General features: G+C 50.1%; 1 protein-coding gene across 4 annotated transcripts in view; it reads left to right on the forward strand.

The window, feature by feature from the left end:
• The window catches only part of ABLIM3 (actin binding LIM protein family member 3), a 107,317-nt gene extending 97,089 nt beyond the window's left edge, over positions 1–10,228 (forward strand). The window contains exons 16-21 of one of the 4 annotated variants that reach the window (XR_008959215.1): positions 582–611; positions 1,189–1,247; positions 2,010–2,070; positions 2,786–3,416; positions 8,075–8,188; positions 8,531–10,228. Coding sequence is in view for 2 of the 4 variants with exons in the window: in XM_026510726.4 (XP_026366511.1) it covers positions 582–611; positions 1,189–1,247; positions 2,010–2,070; positions 2,786–2,793; positions 3,336–3,416; positions 8,075–8,188 (353 nt within the window). In the remaining 2 variants the exon portion in view is untranslated. Of the gene's footprint in view, positions 1–581; positions 612–1,188; positions 1,248–2,009; positions 2,071–2,785; positions 5,269–8,074 lie in introns of those variants that run through there. The other 3 variants (XM_026510726.4, XR_008959214.1, XM_057312245.1) reach the window with 3 other exon arrangements.
• The last annotated feature ends 9,725 nt before the right edge of the window (positions 10,229–19,953 follow it).

Below are 19,953 nucleotides of genomic sequence, written 5' to 3' on the forward strand. Positions count from 1 at the left end.
TGTTCCCTCTTTACCACACTGCACCTTGACTTTAGCTGAGATTGAAGATTGTGGTGGTCAAGATGATAAAGCCAGTTTTATTGAGTGTTTTGTATGTTGTCAGCCACTGTGCTAATACCTTATGGTACTATATGTCATATATTCTTCACCTATAAAGGAGACGCTATCTCTCTCCATTTTACTACAAGAAAACCAAATCATAATGGAGTAACGTATAGAAGTTAGTTATCTGCTAATCGCAGAGCCAGGCTAAATTGATGAGCCTGTTTCCCTGTTTGGCCAGGTAGGGACACTGTTCCCAGCTCCTGGCTCTGGGCTCTGCGCAATGCGCCAGTGCCGTTCTAAGGCCAGTTCTGTTCAATGGCATCCGGGCAGCAAATATCACAGAGCACCTGCTTTGCCCCCGGGGCAGGAGCAGCTCCTGGAAATGGACCAGTGAGAAAGGAGGTAGTGGAGGAGGCCCCTTCTCCCCACCAGCTAGGGTAGCCCAGGAATGGGAGCCAGGTCTGTTTGTCCCATGAACTTTCCACCATGTCTCTCTCTCCCCATGAATGCTGATCTCTGGCTTTTCTCTCTTGCAGCCCCTCGGTCCCACTACTTGGCTGACAGCGGTATGTTCTGCCTGCCCTACCTTCAGCCTGTCGTGTCCTGTGAGAGCCAGAGCTGAGCTGGTTGTGGGTCCCCTGTAGCTGTGATGTCCCAGCACAGTCCTGATCTCAAATGGTCCGCCCCATTGTGTTTGTCAGACGTAGGCCTCCATCTTTGGCTCTGGAACCAGGGTTGCCAAGCCCAATAGCTCCCAGAGAGAAAGAAAGAACTGGAGTCCCTTCCATCCATGTGGGAGCCTACCTGTCTGGGCTCTGAGCTCGACTCTGAGTCCAGGGCCTTTGTCCAGAGCCACCTGTGGCCAGGACACAGGGGTTCATCACAGGAGCACAGATGTGTGTAGGGTGAGGCCACAAGACTGTGTGCATGGGCTTCGTGCAGGCCTGGAGTTCTGCCCGGGCGAGGCGTCTCTAAGATGGTCAGTTGCATGTCTGTAGAGCAGGGGGAGGAGCTGGTGGCCTTTGCCTCTTCCCACTTCCCACCGGGTCGGGGAACACTATTGGCCATATGCAGCCAGACGGCCTCTGGGACAGGGACCCCTGGCTTAGGGCTCCTGGGAATTGTTTGGCTGTTTCTTTTCAGACCCCCTCATCTCCAAATCCGCCTCCCTGCCTGCCTACCGAAGGAACGGGCTGCACAGGGTAAGAGAAGCTGTGCTGAGACGTTGCCCCCAAGATGTTAACAAGTCCAGCATTAGCGCCACACCCTCAGAGCCGAGACATGACATTTGCTCATGCAACAGATATTAATTGAAAGCTTTCATATACGCCGGGTACTTGCAATGCATCCATGGCCCCTGCCCCTTGGAGCTTCTATTCTTGTAGAGAGAAACCGAAAACAAGTGGTCAAGAGTATGCAAGTCACATTATAGAGAATATAGAAGGTCGTAACGTGCTAGGGGGAAGAAAAGGAAAACCTGGAGCAGGATAAAGGGGATTAGCAGTTTGGGGAGGGGGCAACTTGCAATTTTAGTTATTTATTATTTAAAGATTTTATTTATTTATTTGAGAGAGAGAGAGCACAAGCAGGTGAGGGGCAGAAGGAGAGGGAGAAGCAGGGGGTCCCCGGACGCTGTGATCATGACCTGAGCCGAAGGCAGGTGTTTAACTGACTGAGCCCCCAGGCACCCTTGCAATTTCAGTAGAGCTGCCAGGGCAGATTTCATAGGCAAAGTGGTATCAGAGCAGCAAGAGAAAGCATGAAATGTAGTTCACCAAGAAATGAGTATTTATCGAGTGCCTACTACGTGCCACCCTTAGGCAGCGGGGGTGTGGCCTGAGTTAGGTCAGCCTGACTTGAGACGGAGGCTTCTCTGAGAGGGGCCATTTTCGGGAGCGGGGGAGGGCTTCAGGAAGGCAGCAGTGAGCGTGCTCAGGCCAGCCCTGGCTCTGTCTCCCCTGCAGACACCCAGCGCAGACCTCTTCCACTATGACAGCATGAACGCCGTCAACTGGGGCATGCGAGGTGAGTGCCAGCCTCCCTTGCGACTCAACAGTGGCTTTGGATGCACTGCTCGTGACTGCGTGACTGCGGCTTGACCTTCCACAAACGGGATTCTGGCCCTACGCTGGGCTCTGTCCAAACCCCGAGTTCCCACACTCCCTTTCACTTCCCATTCCCTCCCTTTTCCCCTCCTCTTCCCTCATCCTCTTGAGTCCCTGGCCTTGGGTGATCTCCAGGCCATCTGTCCCATCTGGGTTCCCAGAACCATTGCAGAGTCGTATTGCTGAGCCAGAGTTGCCTGCCAGCCCCGGGTGGAGGGAAACACTCAGAGCCAAATGCACATTGTTCCCAGCAAACGTTCCATGAGCTTCGCGCTCTCTGCCTGTGATGCTCCCCTGCCCGCTTCCAGCGGCTCCTACAAGCAGGCTCAGGCAGGAAGACAAGCCCGCATCAAAACGCTGGAGGATTCCTCTGAGGATGGAGGGTCTTGCCCGAGGGCTTCACAATCTCAGATTGTTCTTATTGCTATTCTGATTATCTCAAACGTCATTTTTCGTCTAAAACCCTATCTCGGGATCAGCCCAGCCCCTGTCTCCAGCTGTGCATCGTGCTTCTCCCAGCCTTGATTCGGGGTGTATTCGACAAGGACAGAGACTCTAAGACAGAGGCTAGTCTAGTGATGCAAAGGGAAAACCAACATATTTCCATTTTGTGTGTCTCTCTTCTCTCTCCACAGAGTACAAGGTAAAGAAGATACAGAGACTCTGGGGGTCTTTGAGACCCTGGATGCTGCTGCATTGGGACCCAGCAGAAAGATGACAGCACTCTCTACTCAGGGAAGGGGCTATCGAATAAATAACTTCAAGGGTCCTCTTCAGCCCAGCATTTCCAGCCCCTCCTTGGCCTCCTTTCCCTGAATTCTGCCCCATGTGTCTTTCCCACTAAAATCAGACAATTCCCCGTGGACCTTAGAGACTTTCTGAAGGCTTCCCAATCACCAGACATTAGACATTTACAATTAGGAGGCCTTATGCCACATTAATATCAAATGCCACCAAGCTCATTCCTGGCAGCATTAAGGGACTCGGGTTTTGCCTTTGGGGAGAAGGTGCCTTGAGGCCGCCAGGCACCCCCAAGGAGAACAGACACAGCCCTTCCTCCAGAATTTCACCTCTGGCCCTGTCTGGGGAGAGGAGGGTGCCCAGACACAAAATGTGGCTGGAGGGACAAGCCCACCACCTTCAGCCAGCCTGGTGCCCCACCCCCACCCTGTCCTCTCTCCTCAGATCTACCCTTATGAGCTGCTGCTGGTGACTACAAGAGGAAGAAATCGGCTGCCCAAGGATGTGGACCGGACGCGTTTAGAGGTGGGTCTAGAAAACTGAGCAGGAGCCTTTGGGTTTGAAAGGATTCCAGAAGTTGCCCATTGTAACCCAGCTCAGGAGGACAGGCAAAACGAAGAGCTTTAAGGTCACATAGCTTGTGGAAAAAGTGGAGAGGCCAACCTCGTTTCTTTAGCCTAAGACTAGACATTGCTATGCATTCGATTAGCATCTGGTGCACAGCAGTGAAGTGTCCCCACCTGATGCTTCTGCAGACTTAAGACAAGAGCTAGATTTGGTTCCCGCCCGCAGGGGCCTGCAGTCTGGTTGATAGGAAGAAACATAGCACTGGTTTTCTGCAGGATGGTACAGAAAACCGGTGCTCCTCGTGGGGAGCACAAGGGAGTCAACACTGTGTAGAAGGTAAAAGCATGAGGTAGCCTCGGATCAGATTCCTGGTCCAGCCCTGGTCCCGCCATCCCTAGGCAGACAGCTTGGCCAAGTAACAATCTCTCCAAACCTTAGTTTTTTCCTCTGTGGAGTGGGGCCGTTGTCGTGTTTCCTTCAAGGTGCCCATGGAAGTAAATGAGACACTACACACAGAGCCCTTGGCACAGAGTCTGGCTGTGTCCTGGATGCAAAGACTTCGATGGAGCAGGTTTGGATGGGTGGAGAGGGGAAGGAGAGCATCATGATGAGTGGGACAGCACAAATAAAGCACAGAGGCAGGGCTGAGCACAGCATCGGGCTTTCCAGCAGTCCGCTCCACTTGGCCTGGACTTCCGGTGCCTGGGCCTCTGATCCTAGAGCACACTCTGCCCTTTCTACGGTGCTTCTCCCTGCCTCTCCCTCTCTTAGAATGCCCTTCCCAACTTGCCAGCCTATTCACTCCTCAGGACCCCCTGTAATGATGCGTGTGTCCCAGGGCTCCTAAGACCTTCCCAGGATGTGTCCCTCAGCCCTCCTCCAGCCTCTCCCAGCACTGTGTCCAGAGTGGAGATCAAGCGCCTCTCCCCTTCCTTTGTATCAGAGCAGGGAGCTATCCATTTCCTCTGACAAAGATGGTCAGTCCTCTACCATGAGGCCCGAACCAGGGGAACATTGGAAAATGTTTGTGAAATTCAAATGCAGGTTTCTAAGAGAGGAGGCTCAGCACCCCTTGGGATGAGCATATCAACCACCGTTCACCTGGCTGCTGAGAATTTGCCCAGAATAAAGGGCTGGAGCAGAGGGAGGGGAATGTGAGCAAGCCAGGAAGCTCTGTGAGTCCTTCCAGCTCTAGCAGGCTGGGCTAGCAGCCTAGCAAGCCGGTGATTATCCCCACATTTTTAACGAGGGCCTCCTTTACCGTCCAGCCTTGCGTAGCTGCCGGTGCTGAAGGGGACAGCTCCCAGGGCAGCTCAGTGGAGCCAGCATTAAGGCATGGAAACCTGGTTGATCCTGGAGGACCAATTGCCCTCTTATATCCTCCAGGACACCCAGAACCTCCGACCAGGGAAGTATAACCTGCCCTAAGAATCAGAAGCTTCTTAAAAATACCGATACTGCACCCCAGCCTAGACCAATTAAATTGCAATCTGGGGAAGGCGCTCAGGCGCTGGTATTTTTCAGAGGCTCTCAGGGTTGTCAACCACGGAGCCTGAGCTGAGACCGCAGGGCTACAAACACTGTCCTAGCCCCCTGCACCGTTCAAGGAGGGGACTGAAGAGCTTCTCAAGGAGCTCAGCATGTAGATTGTCATTCACCCAGAAGATATTTATTGAAAGTCCATTATATAGACCAGGCCCTGTTCTAGGTGCTGGCAGTATATCAGTGAACAAAACAGAGACTCCTGCCCCCTTGGAGCCAGAATTCTCACTTGAGGAGACAGACCTAAATAACACAAATAATAAATAAATGATCTAGAACATGGGAAATTAATAGGGCTGAGGGAAGAAGTAAAATGAGAGCAGAGAATTGGGGGTTAGAGGGAGAGGTAAGTGGCACTGTTAAATTGGGCGGTCAGAGCAGATCTCACTGCATACCTGACATCCAAACAAAGGCTCAAAATAGGAGAGGGAGGTAGCCGTGCTTATATAAGAAGGAAGAGCATCCCGGGCAGAGGGAAAAGCCACAGGCAAGGCCCTAACACAGGTGAGGACAGCAAGTGGTGAGTGTGGCTGGGTCACATGAGCACAGGGAAGAGGATGAGGAGGAAATGAAATCAAAGGAAATGAGGACCGGACTCCACCATGTGACAGCCACATGAAGAGATCATTTCAGTAGTGAGAGTGACCAGCGAGGAGTGCTTCCCGTGTGCGGGCCGCTCTCCATGACCTGAACCATCTCATTCAACCTCACTATATCCAGGAGGTAGGTGCTAGGATGCTCCCACTTTCCAGAAGAGGAAATTGAGGCTCAGTGGGGTGAAGTAACTTGTCCAAGGTCACACACCCATATCTGCCTTGCTCTAAAGCCTGTTCACTTCACCTTTATGCTTTCAAGTCTATGGAGAGGGTCAAAGGGAAAGCGTTGGCATTAGGTTCTCTGAGAACTCGCAAGAGAAAGGAGGCTCCAGCTGGCCCTTCACAGAGGGAGAGCAGAAGAGCCTCAGTCTCCTCCAGACTGTTCTACAGTGGACACGGTACTCAAGTTGAGTCAGCCATTCCTTGGCACTGAAACTCATGAAAAAAAAGATTTTTGGGCACAGCAGAGAAAATGAGCTAGAGAATCAATAGTAACCATCACCCTCCAACAAAAAAAGAACAGATGAGACTGACAGTCCCCCTCAGTCTTTACCATGGAAGGAGTGGAGAACTCCCCCGTATCCGCAGCATTTCTCAGCCCTCGCTTGAGTGTGAGTGAAACAAATATAGACAAGTCGACAGCATGGACAAAAGAAGGCACAGTCTGGCCTGGCAGAGACTGAAGGGGTCGAACAACCACATGTGATATGTGGATGCTGTTGGAAGCCTTATTCAAACAGCCAAACTGTAAAAAGACCTTTTTGAGACAATTAGGGGAATTTTATTATTATGGGTAGGTATTAGGTAATTACGAGGAATTATTGTCAATTGTTTTTAGGTTTGCTCATGCTGTCATGGTTACCTAAGAAAATATGTTTCAGTATGTTTTGCCATCTCTGGGGGGGATGCCTGCACACTAGAGAGGCAGGAACTGATACAATGTGCTTTAAAATAAGTGTGCTTTAAAATACTTCCGCAAAACACAGCAGGTGAAGCAAATGTGACAAACTCTTGATAACTACTGAATCTGGGTAATGAGCATGGGTGTACATTGTGCTATTTTCTCCCCTTTGAGTATTTTTGAAATTTTTCGTAAAAGACTTATTTATGAATGAGTAATGGGATTGGCCAAGGGGGTGGCAAGAGTGCTCTGTGTTTGTGATCAGAAGGCCTGGCCTTTGGTCTCAGCTCTGCTACTTAAAACCCAGGCCCCCTCCCACCCTCCCTCCCTCTTGGTCAAGTTAGTCACTTTCACTCTTTGACTTTCGGTTTTCTCATCTTTTCATTGGATAGAAATAATTTCTGGTTTTCAGAGGGGTTGGAAGGATTAAGTGAGAAAAATGGGGGTGACCATACAGTCACAGGCATGACAGAAATGCAATGCAAGGAATCACTGGTGTTATTAAATGCTGTTAGGTGTTGGAAAACCAGCTCAAAGCCACCAGCAACCAATGATATCTATCAAAAGTATCAAAGTTACCTTTGCTTCAGGATCTGGAAATGTGGCCAAAACATGAGCTCACAGAGGCCAGACAGTTGGCTGATTATTGTGTGGCTGTATGCATAATTCTCAGTGACTCTCCTTCAATATTCAATGAGCTAACATGATTGCTACCAACAGGTCATCTCAGTGATTCCAGCAGGTTTTCAGGGAGGATATAAGCCCTATATATCTCTTTTCAAACATAACTTAAATTTTTATTTTGAAAAATTCAGACCTCCAGAAAAGTTGCAAGAAGAGTGAAATGAACATGCTTCTACCCTTGCCTAAATGCATGAATTGTTAACATTTTGCCACATTTCAGGTGTTAATATATTTCCAACGCAGAAAGCTTTTGACAATGTATCAACTTTCAAGGCTGCTTGGAAGGGCAAGAGGAAGGGTAGGCAGAAAGGGGGAGGGAAACTTGCCAAGGAATGCCGAATGATGCTTCATTATATGGCATATTTGTTTTCAAATAAGAAAGATACGAAAGTACATTTCAGTGGGTGGAAAAATATGAACAGAAATTTTTTTTCATTGACTGGCCTGAGGAATAGCCTTCCAGATCGTTTATGAAAATACTAATGAGAGGATGTACACCCAAAATATTGGCCATGCACCCCTTTTACTCCTGAAATTAGGAAGAACCTCATTAATTCATACACACGCTGGGGCACAGAATGCAAAGAGCAGGATGCAGATAGGTGAGGTCAACCAGGATGCATCGAGAGGCACTTAGGTAAAGCAGAATCCCCACCTGAGTCTTGGGCAGGGGAAGCCCCTCCAGACCAGCTCTGGAGGCCCCTCCAAGGAAACATTCACGCACACACTCTTGCATTCAACTACCCACACCACACCTCTGAGGGTCAGACACTGTGCCAAGCACAGCACACCCAGAGGAAATACACAGGGGTCGCTTCTGCCTGCACCTGCCCCCAGCCTCCACCTGTTGTCCTCAAGCTGTTCCTTCTCTGTCCCCTCCCACCTCCTTTCAGCGCCACCTGTCCCAGGAGGAGTTCTACCAGGTCTTCGGCATGACCATCTCCGAGTTTGACCGGCTGGCCCTCTGGAAGAGGAATGAACTGAAGAAGCAAGCCCGGCTGTTCTAGGCAGAGGCTCTATAAATATATATGCATTTATATAAAGATATATGTAAAATCTCTATACTGAAGCTCGGTATAATCCTCTCTTGTGTAATGGGAGACACTGCCTGCCATGAGACTTGCTTTTCTGTACTGTCAGGCAAGCCCACATCATTGAGATATTTTTATGCTCCTTACTTTCTCTTTTCTAAGTGCTCTGGGGTTTGGGAAGGGATTTGAGGAGACTCCCATCCTTTTACTGGGGATCCTTTTTATACTGAAACATCTGTCTTAACCTGAGTCCCCCAAGGTCCAAATCTCTTTCCTAAAGGAGGTGCCTGAAGAAATCTGTCTTCTCTCTGCTTCTAGGCTCTTTCCCCAGTCTCCAGGGTGGATGCTGACCATGCAGTTTTCACACCTTACTGGCCCCAGAGGGGCCCTCCCACGGGAGGATCCACAGCGATCTCCCAAAGTCACTGAGCACCTTTGAGAGCCCGTGAAGAATTTTCTCATCTCCCCCAATTAGGAGTTCGGTGCTCTCTGGGGGTGATGCACTTAGCCGTGGGGGCCTCGGATCTACTCAGTACAGCAGCAAACAGAAGTGGCTAGGGCCTTGGCCTCTCTGCAGCTCCTCAGTCCTCCTCCTTCTGCCCTTGATCCTAACCTCTCCCTTGTCCAAGTCTCATGGTAGGAGAAGAAAAAGCACTTCCCTTCCCTCCACCACTTCCAACTGGCCCCGTTGCCTGACCCCGATGTGGAAACGAGGGAAGGTGTGGGAGCCGGCAACAGGAGCTAGAGCAAGGAACCTGTTAGAATTGGAGCTGCAGGACTTCTTGCGACCCTCCTCTCACCCTCACTGCTCCCAGCACCTCCTGACCCTTCCCCCCTTTGGAGGAGAGGCCCATTATTACAGCCCGTATTCTTCAGCCTTACTATGATCTATGTGCCTGACAACTCAACACACCACAGGGCTAACGTTCCCATCACAGCTCCAACAGAACAACTAAACAGACAACCTCTAACACCCTTCTAAACATAATACAGGCCATGTCCCAAAGAAAGCTTTCTGGTCTACACCTGCTGGTCCCTGGGCTAGAAGGGCAACCGAACCAGTCCCTCACCAGTCGTCAGCTCCCACTGCAAAGCTGGCCATGTTTCATAGGGGAAACCTTTAGAAGAATGGCTGCTTATGGAATTCCAAAATGAAGCACTGGCCAACACTGCTCGTGATCACCCTGGATTTCCCCAGTGGCTGCCTTTCCTGCCCTCTTGCCGCCTTGAGCAGGGATGAAAGTTTGACGTTAACTTCTCTCCTCCCTTCCCCAAACCTTTGACCCCCAGTTGGTAATGTGTGGTGGGGTCTGTTCCTTCTTGGAGATGCCTTGACATAGATCATTTTGAGGTCACGGAGGGAAGATGAAGAAGTGGAAATAACCATATGACTCTCGAGGCTGGTGATATGACGTGGCAAATAGAGAACTGACTCCAACCCAGCAACCCTCACTGAGCACCTGCTGATGCTGAGCCCCCACTGTATCCTGAGCACTGCATGGGGGAGGGAGATGGGGACCCTGAGATGATCAACATGGGATCTGGGCTGTGGGGGGGAGGCGTGCCTGCTAACACTGGTGTCGTCAGGCATGGACTCACACGTGATGGATGTAAAGCAGGAAGTGACGGAGATGGCATGAGAACGTGTTTGTGGAATTACTGAGAAAGCAGATGCACGTTGGTGCAGACCAAGGAGCGCTTTCTGGAAGAGACTGCGTATGAGCAAATTTCAGGAAGGATCTTTGTAAACTGAGAGGACACTGTAACTTGAAAGCATGATAGGATGAGGGGCCAGAAGGAGGTCTAACATACTCTCATTTAAAACATCAACCCTCTCTGCAACTCTCTTCTTGGCCAGTGTCTTTCAACTGTCCTGACCCTTTAGAAATGTCCCCAGCCAGACGCAATCATTGAAACTGCCTCATTATCACTGGTTAAGAACTTGGCAAGATGAAGGGCTTTTGTTATTGTTGTTGGGTATTTTTGTTTCCCATAAAAGCACATAATTTCAACCCAGGCCCGTGTCCTTCTGTTGTTTCTGGTGTGAGTGGAAATGCGTGATATGGGAAGAGGCCGAACCGTGCACATTTTCTAAAATAAAAGAATCTAGAGAGCAGCTCTCTCTTGGCCTTAGTTTCTCCTCCTGTAAATTAAGAAAACTTGACAAGGCGAGCATCACCCAGATTGTGTCCTGCAGCAGGTGGGGGTCTGCAAGACGGGGAGGATGTTCCGACAAATATGGTTCTGTGATCCCGAACCAGCAAGAATAACAATAGTTCTTTATTAAGTACTGATGGTGGGCCAAGGTCTACACTGAAGACTTTACCCGTCACGTCATGTCAGCCTCTGTAACAACCCAAGAGGGAGTACATAAAAATAATTATTTATATTTCACAGATGAGAAAACAGCTTTCAAGAGGACTTAAAATTACCATGATGGAGGCAGAAGCCAATTTCACCCTGTTTGGGCTTAGAGAGACTGCTTAGCCCCTCTTAGCATTCAGGATGCTTCCAGCTGCAAGTAAGGAGTGCCTTGTTAAAAGTGACTTAAACAATGACAGTCCCTATTGTCCTGCACAACTGGAAATCCAAGTGCAGGGGTAATCAATTCAGCAGTTCGATGATACCATCGGGAGCCCAGGTTCTCTGCATCTCTTCACTCCACCATCCTCAGTAGAGTGGCTTTTGTCCTGAGATGTGACACCTCATGTTTACAAAAGGCTGCTGTGGCCCCAGGCATCAAGTCTTCACACCACCACAACAAAAAACAGGAAATAAATTTCCCTTTATGTGTCTCTTTTGATCAGAAAACTATCCAGAAGTCCTCAGTGGACTTCTCAGGTCCCACTGGCAGAGCTAGGGAACAGATTCATGCCCTTGCTGCACAGAAGGCTGGGAGGTTGAGTACTTGGCATTTTGAGCCTCAATAGTGGGTGGCGAGTGCTGTGCTGAGAAAGAAAGAGATGGGCAAAGAAGGGCCTCTGGGTAAGTGAATCACAGTGTCCCTGCCACAGCCACTGCCCTCCCCTTAGAGACCCACAACGTACATTGCCAAAAGTCCCACAAAGCCCTGCAGTACCTTTGTTTAATTCAACATTTCATAAACTAATTTGCCCTAACTCTAAGAAATGTTACTTACTCTGTTTCTACTGTATTTCCTATTTCTACCCTAAGATAAACACTTACCTCACTTTTGACATCTCTGAAGATGGGATGTGGCTTAAACGTATCTCCTCTCCGGACCACTCATCACATGACTCTTCTAAAAATCATCCCCACCATGGCCCCTCCAGACAGGTGGCTCAAATGTGCAAAAGGACACTAACAAACGCTCCTTTGCTCCCTTCCTACACACACACACCCAGCAAATACTTACTGAGCATCTGGGGAGAGGCAGGAGCACTGAAGATTCAACAGTGTTAAGGCAGTGTGAGCTCTCGTGTGGCTCTGGTCTAGAGGAGAGAACAGATGGTAAGTAAGTAACAGAAAAAGAGATGACACACGAAGATAACGACCGCACAGACAACAAATGGAGTACCAGAGAGAGGAGCGGAAAGGAACTCGCTTCTCATACTCACTGAAGGATGAAAACGAAGTACGCAAGGGAAAGGTAGGGGTGGGAGCACTCTAAGCACAGAGATAGCATGTGCAAAGGCACGGTGGTTGGTCAGAGTTTGGTGTATTTGAGGAACTGAATGTTCCAGTGAAGACAGAGAGGAGTGAGTGAAGGGGAGAATGAGATTAGAAGGGGGGCGGGGTGCGTGGGTGGCTCAGTTGGTTAAGCATCCAAACTCTTGATCTCAGCTCAGCTCTTGATCTTGATCTCAGGGTCATGAGTTCAAGCCCCCTCCTTGGGCTCCACACTGGGCCTGGAACCTACTTTAAAAAGAAGAAGGACGAGGAGAAGGAGGTGGGGGAGGAAAAGGAAGAGAAGGGAGGAGAAAAAGAAGGGGATGAAGAAGAGGAGAAGGAGAAAGGAGGAGGAGGAGGAGAGGAAAGGAAGGCAGGGTCCAGGACATGCAGGGAGACTGAATGCTTCTCATGCATTCAGGCTTTGCGGACATCGTCTGGATTGCACTGTGGTTGTGCATCTACTAGACGCAGGGAAAATCGCTCTGAGCCTCGTTACCTGGAGTGGGGTCCCCAGCCGGCAGCGCTGGAGTCAGCTGGGAGCTTGGGAGAAATGCCGAATCTCAGGCCGCCCCCCTGACCTACTGAGTCCCCACCTGTGTTTTAGTAAGACCGCCTCGTGATTCACACACATAGTGAGGTTAGAGAAGCGTCGCTCTAAAACATCTTCCTTTTACGGACAAACGCCAGCAGGTTTGTGCCAGCCTTTCTGAAGAAGGGAACCTTTTCTCCATGCACATGACCTTTTTGAACACTGGGGGGCAACCTTACATTAATAAAGCAGAACATAAAGGGGGGAGCGCAGAAATCACAGAATGTGAGAGCTTAAAGTCAGTACAATGGCCGCATTCTGCAGCCACAGAAACAGGCCCACCGAGCATCTGAGCAGAGCAGGCCGGGCAGCCAGCTCGCCTGCACTGGGGCCCGTCATCCTCACCAGGCACCTGGAGCAGAAACGTGGGACGAGCTGTGGAAGGTGTCGGCAGCTGCAGTGGCCGCTGAACGGAGCCCAACATGGAGAGGAGGGGCTTGAAATTCAAGGAGGGGAAGGCACTGCTAAAACCCACAGTAATTAAGTTCACAGAACTATGCCAACTCCGTTAAGACCCCATGTGGAATTAAGTTTTAAGTGCTTCATTTCACATCAGACTTCAAGGTGCTCAAAATCTTGCCTACACAATGATAAAGACCTACTTACATACGCGGCCGTGAGCTGCTGCCGCCGTTCAAGAGCCCTGGAGTGAGACCCCCAATAAATAAGATCCCGAAGCTGTGAAGACGAGGGCCAGCCTCTCATTTCCACCCAGGAGCCCCCTTGCCTCTTCACCTGGCCTGGTCCAAGATGATTGGCACAGGAGCACAGGTGCGAGAAACCAAAGGCCTGCAGTCACACACACACACACCCTCACACGGTGAGTCCTCGGGGCAAATAAGGGCCAATGTAGAGATGAATCAGGTCAAAAGTAAGGTGACATCTATGCCTGTGACCAAAAGTGTTACCCAAATTTCAGTTACTCAAACACGACCTTCTCAATTTTCATCAGATTCTTTATTTACTTAATGTGATTTACGTGATATTTTTCTTTCAATGGACTGATACCTGACATTTCTATTTTAAAGCAATATCAGTGAAAGTACAGATTCATAAGGACAAGTGATGTGCTTTTAATACAAATTCAAAGAAATTGGTAACCCTTCAAATGTGGTGATCTGTGTAACATCCGGATCCACCCACACTTCCACCAGCAGTCTGAATTCCACACTTTGGGAAGCACTGCTCTGTCTGACAGAAGTGGGAGGGGAGGAGATGTGTTTTCCCCATTAGGGCGGGCCCTACTCCAATTAGTCTGGTAACCCTGTAAGAAGAGGAGATTGGGACACACAGAGACACCAGGGGACAGAGGAAAGCCCGTGTGTAGAGGCAGCAGGAGGGAGGCCTCCGAGGACACCGACTCACTGGCACCTTGAGCTTGGACTTCCAGCCTCCAGGGCTGTGAACAAATAAATCTCCATTGTTCAAGCCGCCCAGTCGGTGGGATTTTGTTTGGACAGCCCTAGCACGCTAATATAGTGTGTGAAATTAGCCTGCAAAACAGGAACGACAGCACTTACTTCACAGGGTGGTAAGGACGGAATGATGTATGTTCAGTAGCTGGCCTCCAGGGAAGTGTGCAGTGCCCTTGACCGCTCAGCATCTCCCGCATTCCTAGACCAGGTGGCTTACCCGGACTACCAGTGCCCCCTCTGGCCAGCGCGGGAACTGCAGGACAAGAGGACCGACTTTCTCCCCTGCATCTATCTCCTCCACCTATAAAGAGGGACGGCGCGACATCTTTCGCCACAGACTGGGAGACACCACCTGAGGATGAAGACCAAGCAGAGGCAGGCAGAGGCAGGGGACAGAGGCAAAGCGGTGACTGCTCTGCTTGCCGGCCTCAGCGCTTCAGCTCCCCGGGTACCCTCTGAGTGAATGAATGCCTTTTTTGGTTTCAGCTGGTTTGAGTTGTGATTTTGTCACTTGCCACCAAAGGAGTCACGACCAATAAGCTAGCTCCGAGAGAAAATTCACCTTAGCAGGGGAGCCTCAAGTGAAGTCTCCCACGCCTACCTGTGGATACAGAATTTACTGTCTAACTCACGGACAGGGTCTGACCCACCCGGACCAGGAGAAATCGTCCCGTGCAATTTGTCCTTCTGACAAAATAGCAGCGCTGTTTCACTTTCTAAAAATATACACACAAAAGTCCACCCCTTAACAGACCCTGTGGGCAACAGTAGCCGAAAGCTCTGTCTGCCTCCTACTTCAGAATATGAGGTGTTCTTGAAGGGAAGGAGGAACCTGGCAGAATCTCTCTCCTTTCCAATGGTTTGATTTCCATAAACCGCCCTGCAGGGGGCAGCCTGGGCGTGTGGCTGCAATTTCAGTTTCCCTTAACATGTCCAGCAGCATCTGACCACTTCTGCAGAGGAAACCCGTACTGATGACAATGATATCTCACACTGACATGCGTCGGGCGCTGGACTGAGCACCTGACATAGCTTGTTTAATCCTCTGGGTACTTCTTTCACCCTCCTTTTACCGATGAGCAGATTGAGCTCTCGCTCGTCATTCATTCAAGGTTTCACAGCTGTGCACGGAAGAGCCTGAACCTGAACGCAGGGATGTCTCACCCCCAGGTCCGCGCACTTGGCCACTGTACAACGACATCCCTAACCGGAGTGTGAGCTGCATTTGGAGAACGCTTCCTCTGTGCCAGGCCAGGCACCAAGCACGCTACATACACGGTCACATTGAAGCCTCCCAGCCCCGTGTGAGGGAGCTGTTGTTAGCCCCCGATTTTTAGATGATGATCTAAAGATGAGTCACCAAGGGTTCAGAGAGGTTGAAGATCCGGCTTTTCATCTTGCTCTCCCCAATGTGTCTCACAAGTGGCAGAAAATGACATTTATGGGGGCGGGAGAGTGGCTCCAGTGACCTCAAGTCTGGAGTTCTGGACACCACTCCTGGCCCTGCCACTTAGGCCTTGTGTGCTTTCGGGTAAGGTTTCTTCCCCCCTTTGGGCTGTAGTTTCCTTACCTGACAATGAAGAGACCATCCCGCCTAACCTTTCCAGTTTCTCTCTGCTCTGAAGTTTTTCTGGTTCCGGGATTCAGAAATTCCCTTTGGACTTCAGCAGCCCGGTCTCATCCTGCAGCACGGAGGTGAAGACGGGGCATGCCATGCAGCCCCTCAGAACAGAGTTAGCCCATGCCGCAGTGTTAGGGGCTGGACACACCTCGGACTGTCAGGTGGACGCACCCCGCTGGACAGACTCCCTGGAAGACTGTAATCTCCCTCAAGGTTCCACAAAGGTAGCTGCAGGCCAAATGAAGACCATCTGGCAATGTTTTCAAGCAACTGGAATTCATTACCAACATTTTTAAATCAAGAGGTTTTACACTAAAAGCTGGATTCTGGGTTTTTCCAGAAAAGTCTAAAAACGTGGCCGTTCTAGGCCCATGTTCCTGCTGGCCACACTGGCCCCAGGCAGCTGGCTACTGGCCCTTCTGATGGCACAGCAAGGCTCTCCTTTGCCATGGACCTGAGTGCTCCCCTGGCCACTCACACACACCCCTCCCCTGGTTGGCCCTTCAGGCACTCTGGGAGTGAGCCTCACATAAGGAGCCAAGGGTGCCTTTTTTTTTTTTTTTTTTTTTTTTTGAGAAAGGACCTTATGAGAGGAGACAGGCTTCATGCAGCCTTTAGGCATAAAAACAAAAGCTCCTTTCCTCCAGACACAACCAGCTCACCGGGCTCCGTTCACCACTGAAGCCGAGCCCGGTGGCCTGGGTACAGGTAGGAGCCCCAGGCCCTGGAACAGAAATCTGAAGGTGAGACCAAAGGAGGGGTTTTCATCCATGAAACTCTTTCTCTTTCTCCCAGCAGCCACCACCCAGATCTCTATCTGCTTTCCGGGGCCCGGGGTAGACCAGCAGACATGTGTCATTTCCCTGGGTAGGGGCCATAATGGTGACATTGTGCCGAGTGGAACAAGAGAAGTTTTCATCCAGCCACCAGCCCTGGGCAGACGCTCGAGCAGGGGGCTCTGCGGCTCACTCTGCACAAAGGAGCTTGGGAGAGGGGCCCTGAGCTGAGCAGAAGTCCGGTGGGCTGGGCTGCCTGCCCATAGCAGCATGCAGCAAGACGGCCGCAGACGCAGTGCTTGCAGAACCCCTCATGCACTCTCATTTCCCCCTGCAAATAACTGAGCAAACAAACCCTCCCAAAGGATAAACAGCACCCTCCAGGACACATGCACCAAAGGAAGCCTCAGGAGCCCTTGAGCAATTCCTCACGGACTCACGCCACAGTACTTACGATCACTCACCAGGTGCTACTAGGCTGTAGGGATCTAGCGGGGAGTAAGACGCAGCACCTACCCTCACACTGCTCGCAATCTGGGGGCCCAGGGAAAGCCAAGGAGAGAAGCAAGTAGGAAATTAAACATTGACAACCCAGCCGAAGAACTGAGATTCACAGAGCAACAGAGTCAGTTCAAGAACCCAGGTCTGAACAGCTGATCTGTGGTTTTCTTTACTCTTCCCAGGGTCTCCTAAGTGGCTTGTCTGCCCTGAGGAAGGGGGTCAATGAAGAAGGCACCATAATAAGGAACATGGACTCTACACTGAGGGCAGAGGGGAGGCCCATCACGTATTTTTACGGGGGATCTGATTGGGGTCCCGGAATGTTCACTTTGGTGGCCATGGTGCAAACGGACCTAGAGGCAAGGTGACAGGGTAGAAGGCTAGATAGAGTATGTTTCTTTCACTGGGACGCAGAATCTTTAGCCTCCAAATTTTTCTTTCCCAGGGCTTCCCAGCTTCACCTGATAAGCTGAGAATGAGACTGGGGAGTATCATTTGTTTTCACAAGACTGGGAGCACGAGGGAGTTGAAAGCTTTCTTCCTGGTATTGTTCACCGGGATCAAATTTGATAGCTTTTTACAGAGCTGGAGCTGTCCACACAGAACTCTTTAGACAGCCCCAGACAAGCCTAATACAGAGCAAAAAGAAAAAAAAAAAATCCTCTCCGAGGGTTGCACTCACGCAGAGACATGGGAAGGGAAGGAGGAAACGGGGTATCCACAATCTCCATCCCAGCCCTTCCCCAGTGCTTACCACCCACAATCGTGCCAAACCAAACGGCTTTGCAGGCATGTCCTGCGGCCTCCCATCTCTGGGGCTCTGCTCCCACTGTTTGCTCTGCCTGTCATGTAATCCCCCCATTGTGGGCTCACCCAAATGTCCGTCATCCAGTACTGTCTCCGTGATTGGCAAGAAATTCTTGCCTTGTCTTGATGAACTCCAAAAGCACTTTCTCTCTCCTCTGGTACTTTTCACATAATAACTTGTACATATTTATCTCCTCTACTAGATTGTAGATTCCTTGAGGACAGAGCCCTTTCCTACTTCATGTTAGTTCTCCCAATAGGAACTTGCACAGAATGCAACACATAATCCTAAGTGAACTGATGAAATGTGGTGTCATTTTTATGGTGCCTATAGACCCCATTAAATGAAAAGGACAGAAAAAATATATATAGTTATACTTTGAGAACCCACAAACAGGGTTTTTCATTCGGTGAGCCTGACAGCAACCAAGCTGTAGTCAACTTAGTCAACAGTGCCACCCAGTGGGCATTATGAGTAATTATCTAAACCAGAACCACTACACCTCCAGAACCCCTTCTTTTTGTTAATCCTTAGCAGAACTGTGCACAGACTGTGTTCTCCCATTTATACATTTAACCGGGTCCACAGCTCAGTTAATCCCACCCCATAAATTATTCCACAGATCCATATAAATTCTGCTTAGCCCTTTTGACTTTTCTGTTCCAATTCTCTGATGAACCCAAGTCCTTGAAATTTTCTGAAATTTCTTTTAAAAATCTACCAAAGCCTCTGCCTTTGCCATTGTTATATTTTATATTATTTTATTCTTGCATATTAAAAATTATGTGTTTAAAATTATTAGTGAGCTAGCCTAGGAACGTAACTGCCATTTACAGCCTTATTTCCAAGGGTTTCAGAGTTCCAACAGTGAACTTGGGGAGCTTAATCCACTTGTAAATTGTTGGTTGTCTGCTTTAGAATTTAAACTGACCTTTTCAAATTGGAAAAGTAGGCAGGAACAAAGAGGAACTTGGAAAATAATAATGGCTCACATTTTTATAGCTATTTATGGTTTATAAAGTGGGTTTGTACCATCATTTCATTTGCCCTCTCAACAGCCCTATGAGGTCAATAAGAGGTCTCCCCAAGCACAATGAGCAAGCCAGTCTTATGCACTTCATACATAGAACAAGACATCACACACAAGTTTTCAAACTCAAAACCTATTGTTTTCTTCAGTACACCACATTTCACCCATACACACTACAAACAACACAGCACTTTTTTGAAGGCAGCATTAATTACAAGTGTCCATAAAAGCAATGGAGAAAAGACTCCCAGTTCAGGAAGATGCGGGATTCTCTTTCCCAAGCTGTTTCTCCTCTCTCTGCCTTTGCACAAGGTTCCCAATGCCAGGACGTTCTAAGTCAAAGGAGTTCCCTAGTCAAAACTGAAAACAGAGACTTGGTCCATCCTGGGGAGGAAGGGGGTCTAGGAGGACAACTGGGCTTGGACTTCACCTTATAAAAGGTCTTCAATTTAGACATTTGATATTGTCTGTAAATGAGTTATGCCTGTTTTCACAGAGATACACTAATAGGATGAAAGAAGCTGACATTCCTCATACAATTTTAAACTTAACTCCCGTGCCTGGGCCAGCCACACTGGCCACAGCAGTATTTTTTCTCCATGCCGTGATTATTTTGGAAAGAGCACACTTACATTGCACTATATTTTGTATGCTAAAAGTATTCACTTCCACTCCACTGTGTCCCTCCGTTTTGATATTTCTTCGTCTGTTAATACACAAAGAATCTCAAAAGTTGGAAGTGTCCCAAGCACTGCCCACCTTTTAATCGTCTCTGTGTGTCCTTGTCTTCCACGATCTTCTTTTTGGAGCTCTCCGTTATTATTATTTCACTCTGCTCTCACACCGTTACTGACGGTGCACCCGCGTAGCGCCCGGGCTGCTCTCTGCCACTAGAAAGTGCTCAGGCAAGACGTGTCGAACGGAGACCATACACCCAGAGTCAGGAAATGAGTGGCAGCTGCAGGGAGAGGTTTTGACTCCACGGGGGAGGTGGGGGGCGGGGGACATGTTCTAACAGTCTGGGCAGGCTGCAGATGGAATGCGCTGGAAGGTGCGACAGTGAGCCCCCCATCGCGAGCCGAGGGCGAGCAGAGCGGAAGACCGCGCCGGCGGGGCTGGGGGGTGCCGCGCGGGAGCGAGAGCGCGGGAACTGGGCAGTGGGACCTCGGGCCTCAGCGGGCCGGGCGCGGGGGCGCGCGCGAGGCTGGGCGGGGCGAGGGCGCGTGCGGGGCCCGGGACACCGGCCGGCCAGCCGCCCAGGGGGCGAGGCGTGCTCCGGGGCTATTCCGGGAGCGGCGTGGCGGGGCGGGCGCGCGCGGGCGGGGGCGCGGGGCGGGCATCCTGTCTGGGGGAGGGGACGCGCGGAGG

This window comes from Ursus arctos, unplaced genomic scaffold, assembly GCF_023065955.2.
Source record: "Ursus arctos isolate Adak ecotype North America unplaced genomic scaffold, UrsArc2.0 scaffold_15, whole genome shotgun sequence".
In the NCBI taxonomy this organism is placed as follows: Eukaryota; Metazoa; Chordata; class Mammalia; order Carnivora; family Ursidae; genus Ursus; species Ursus arctos.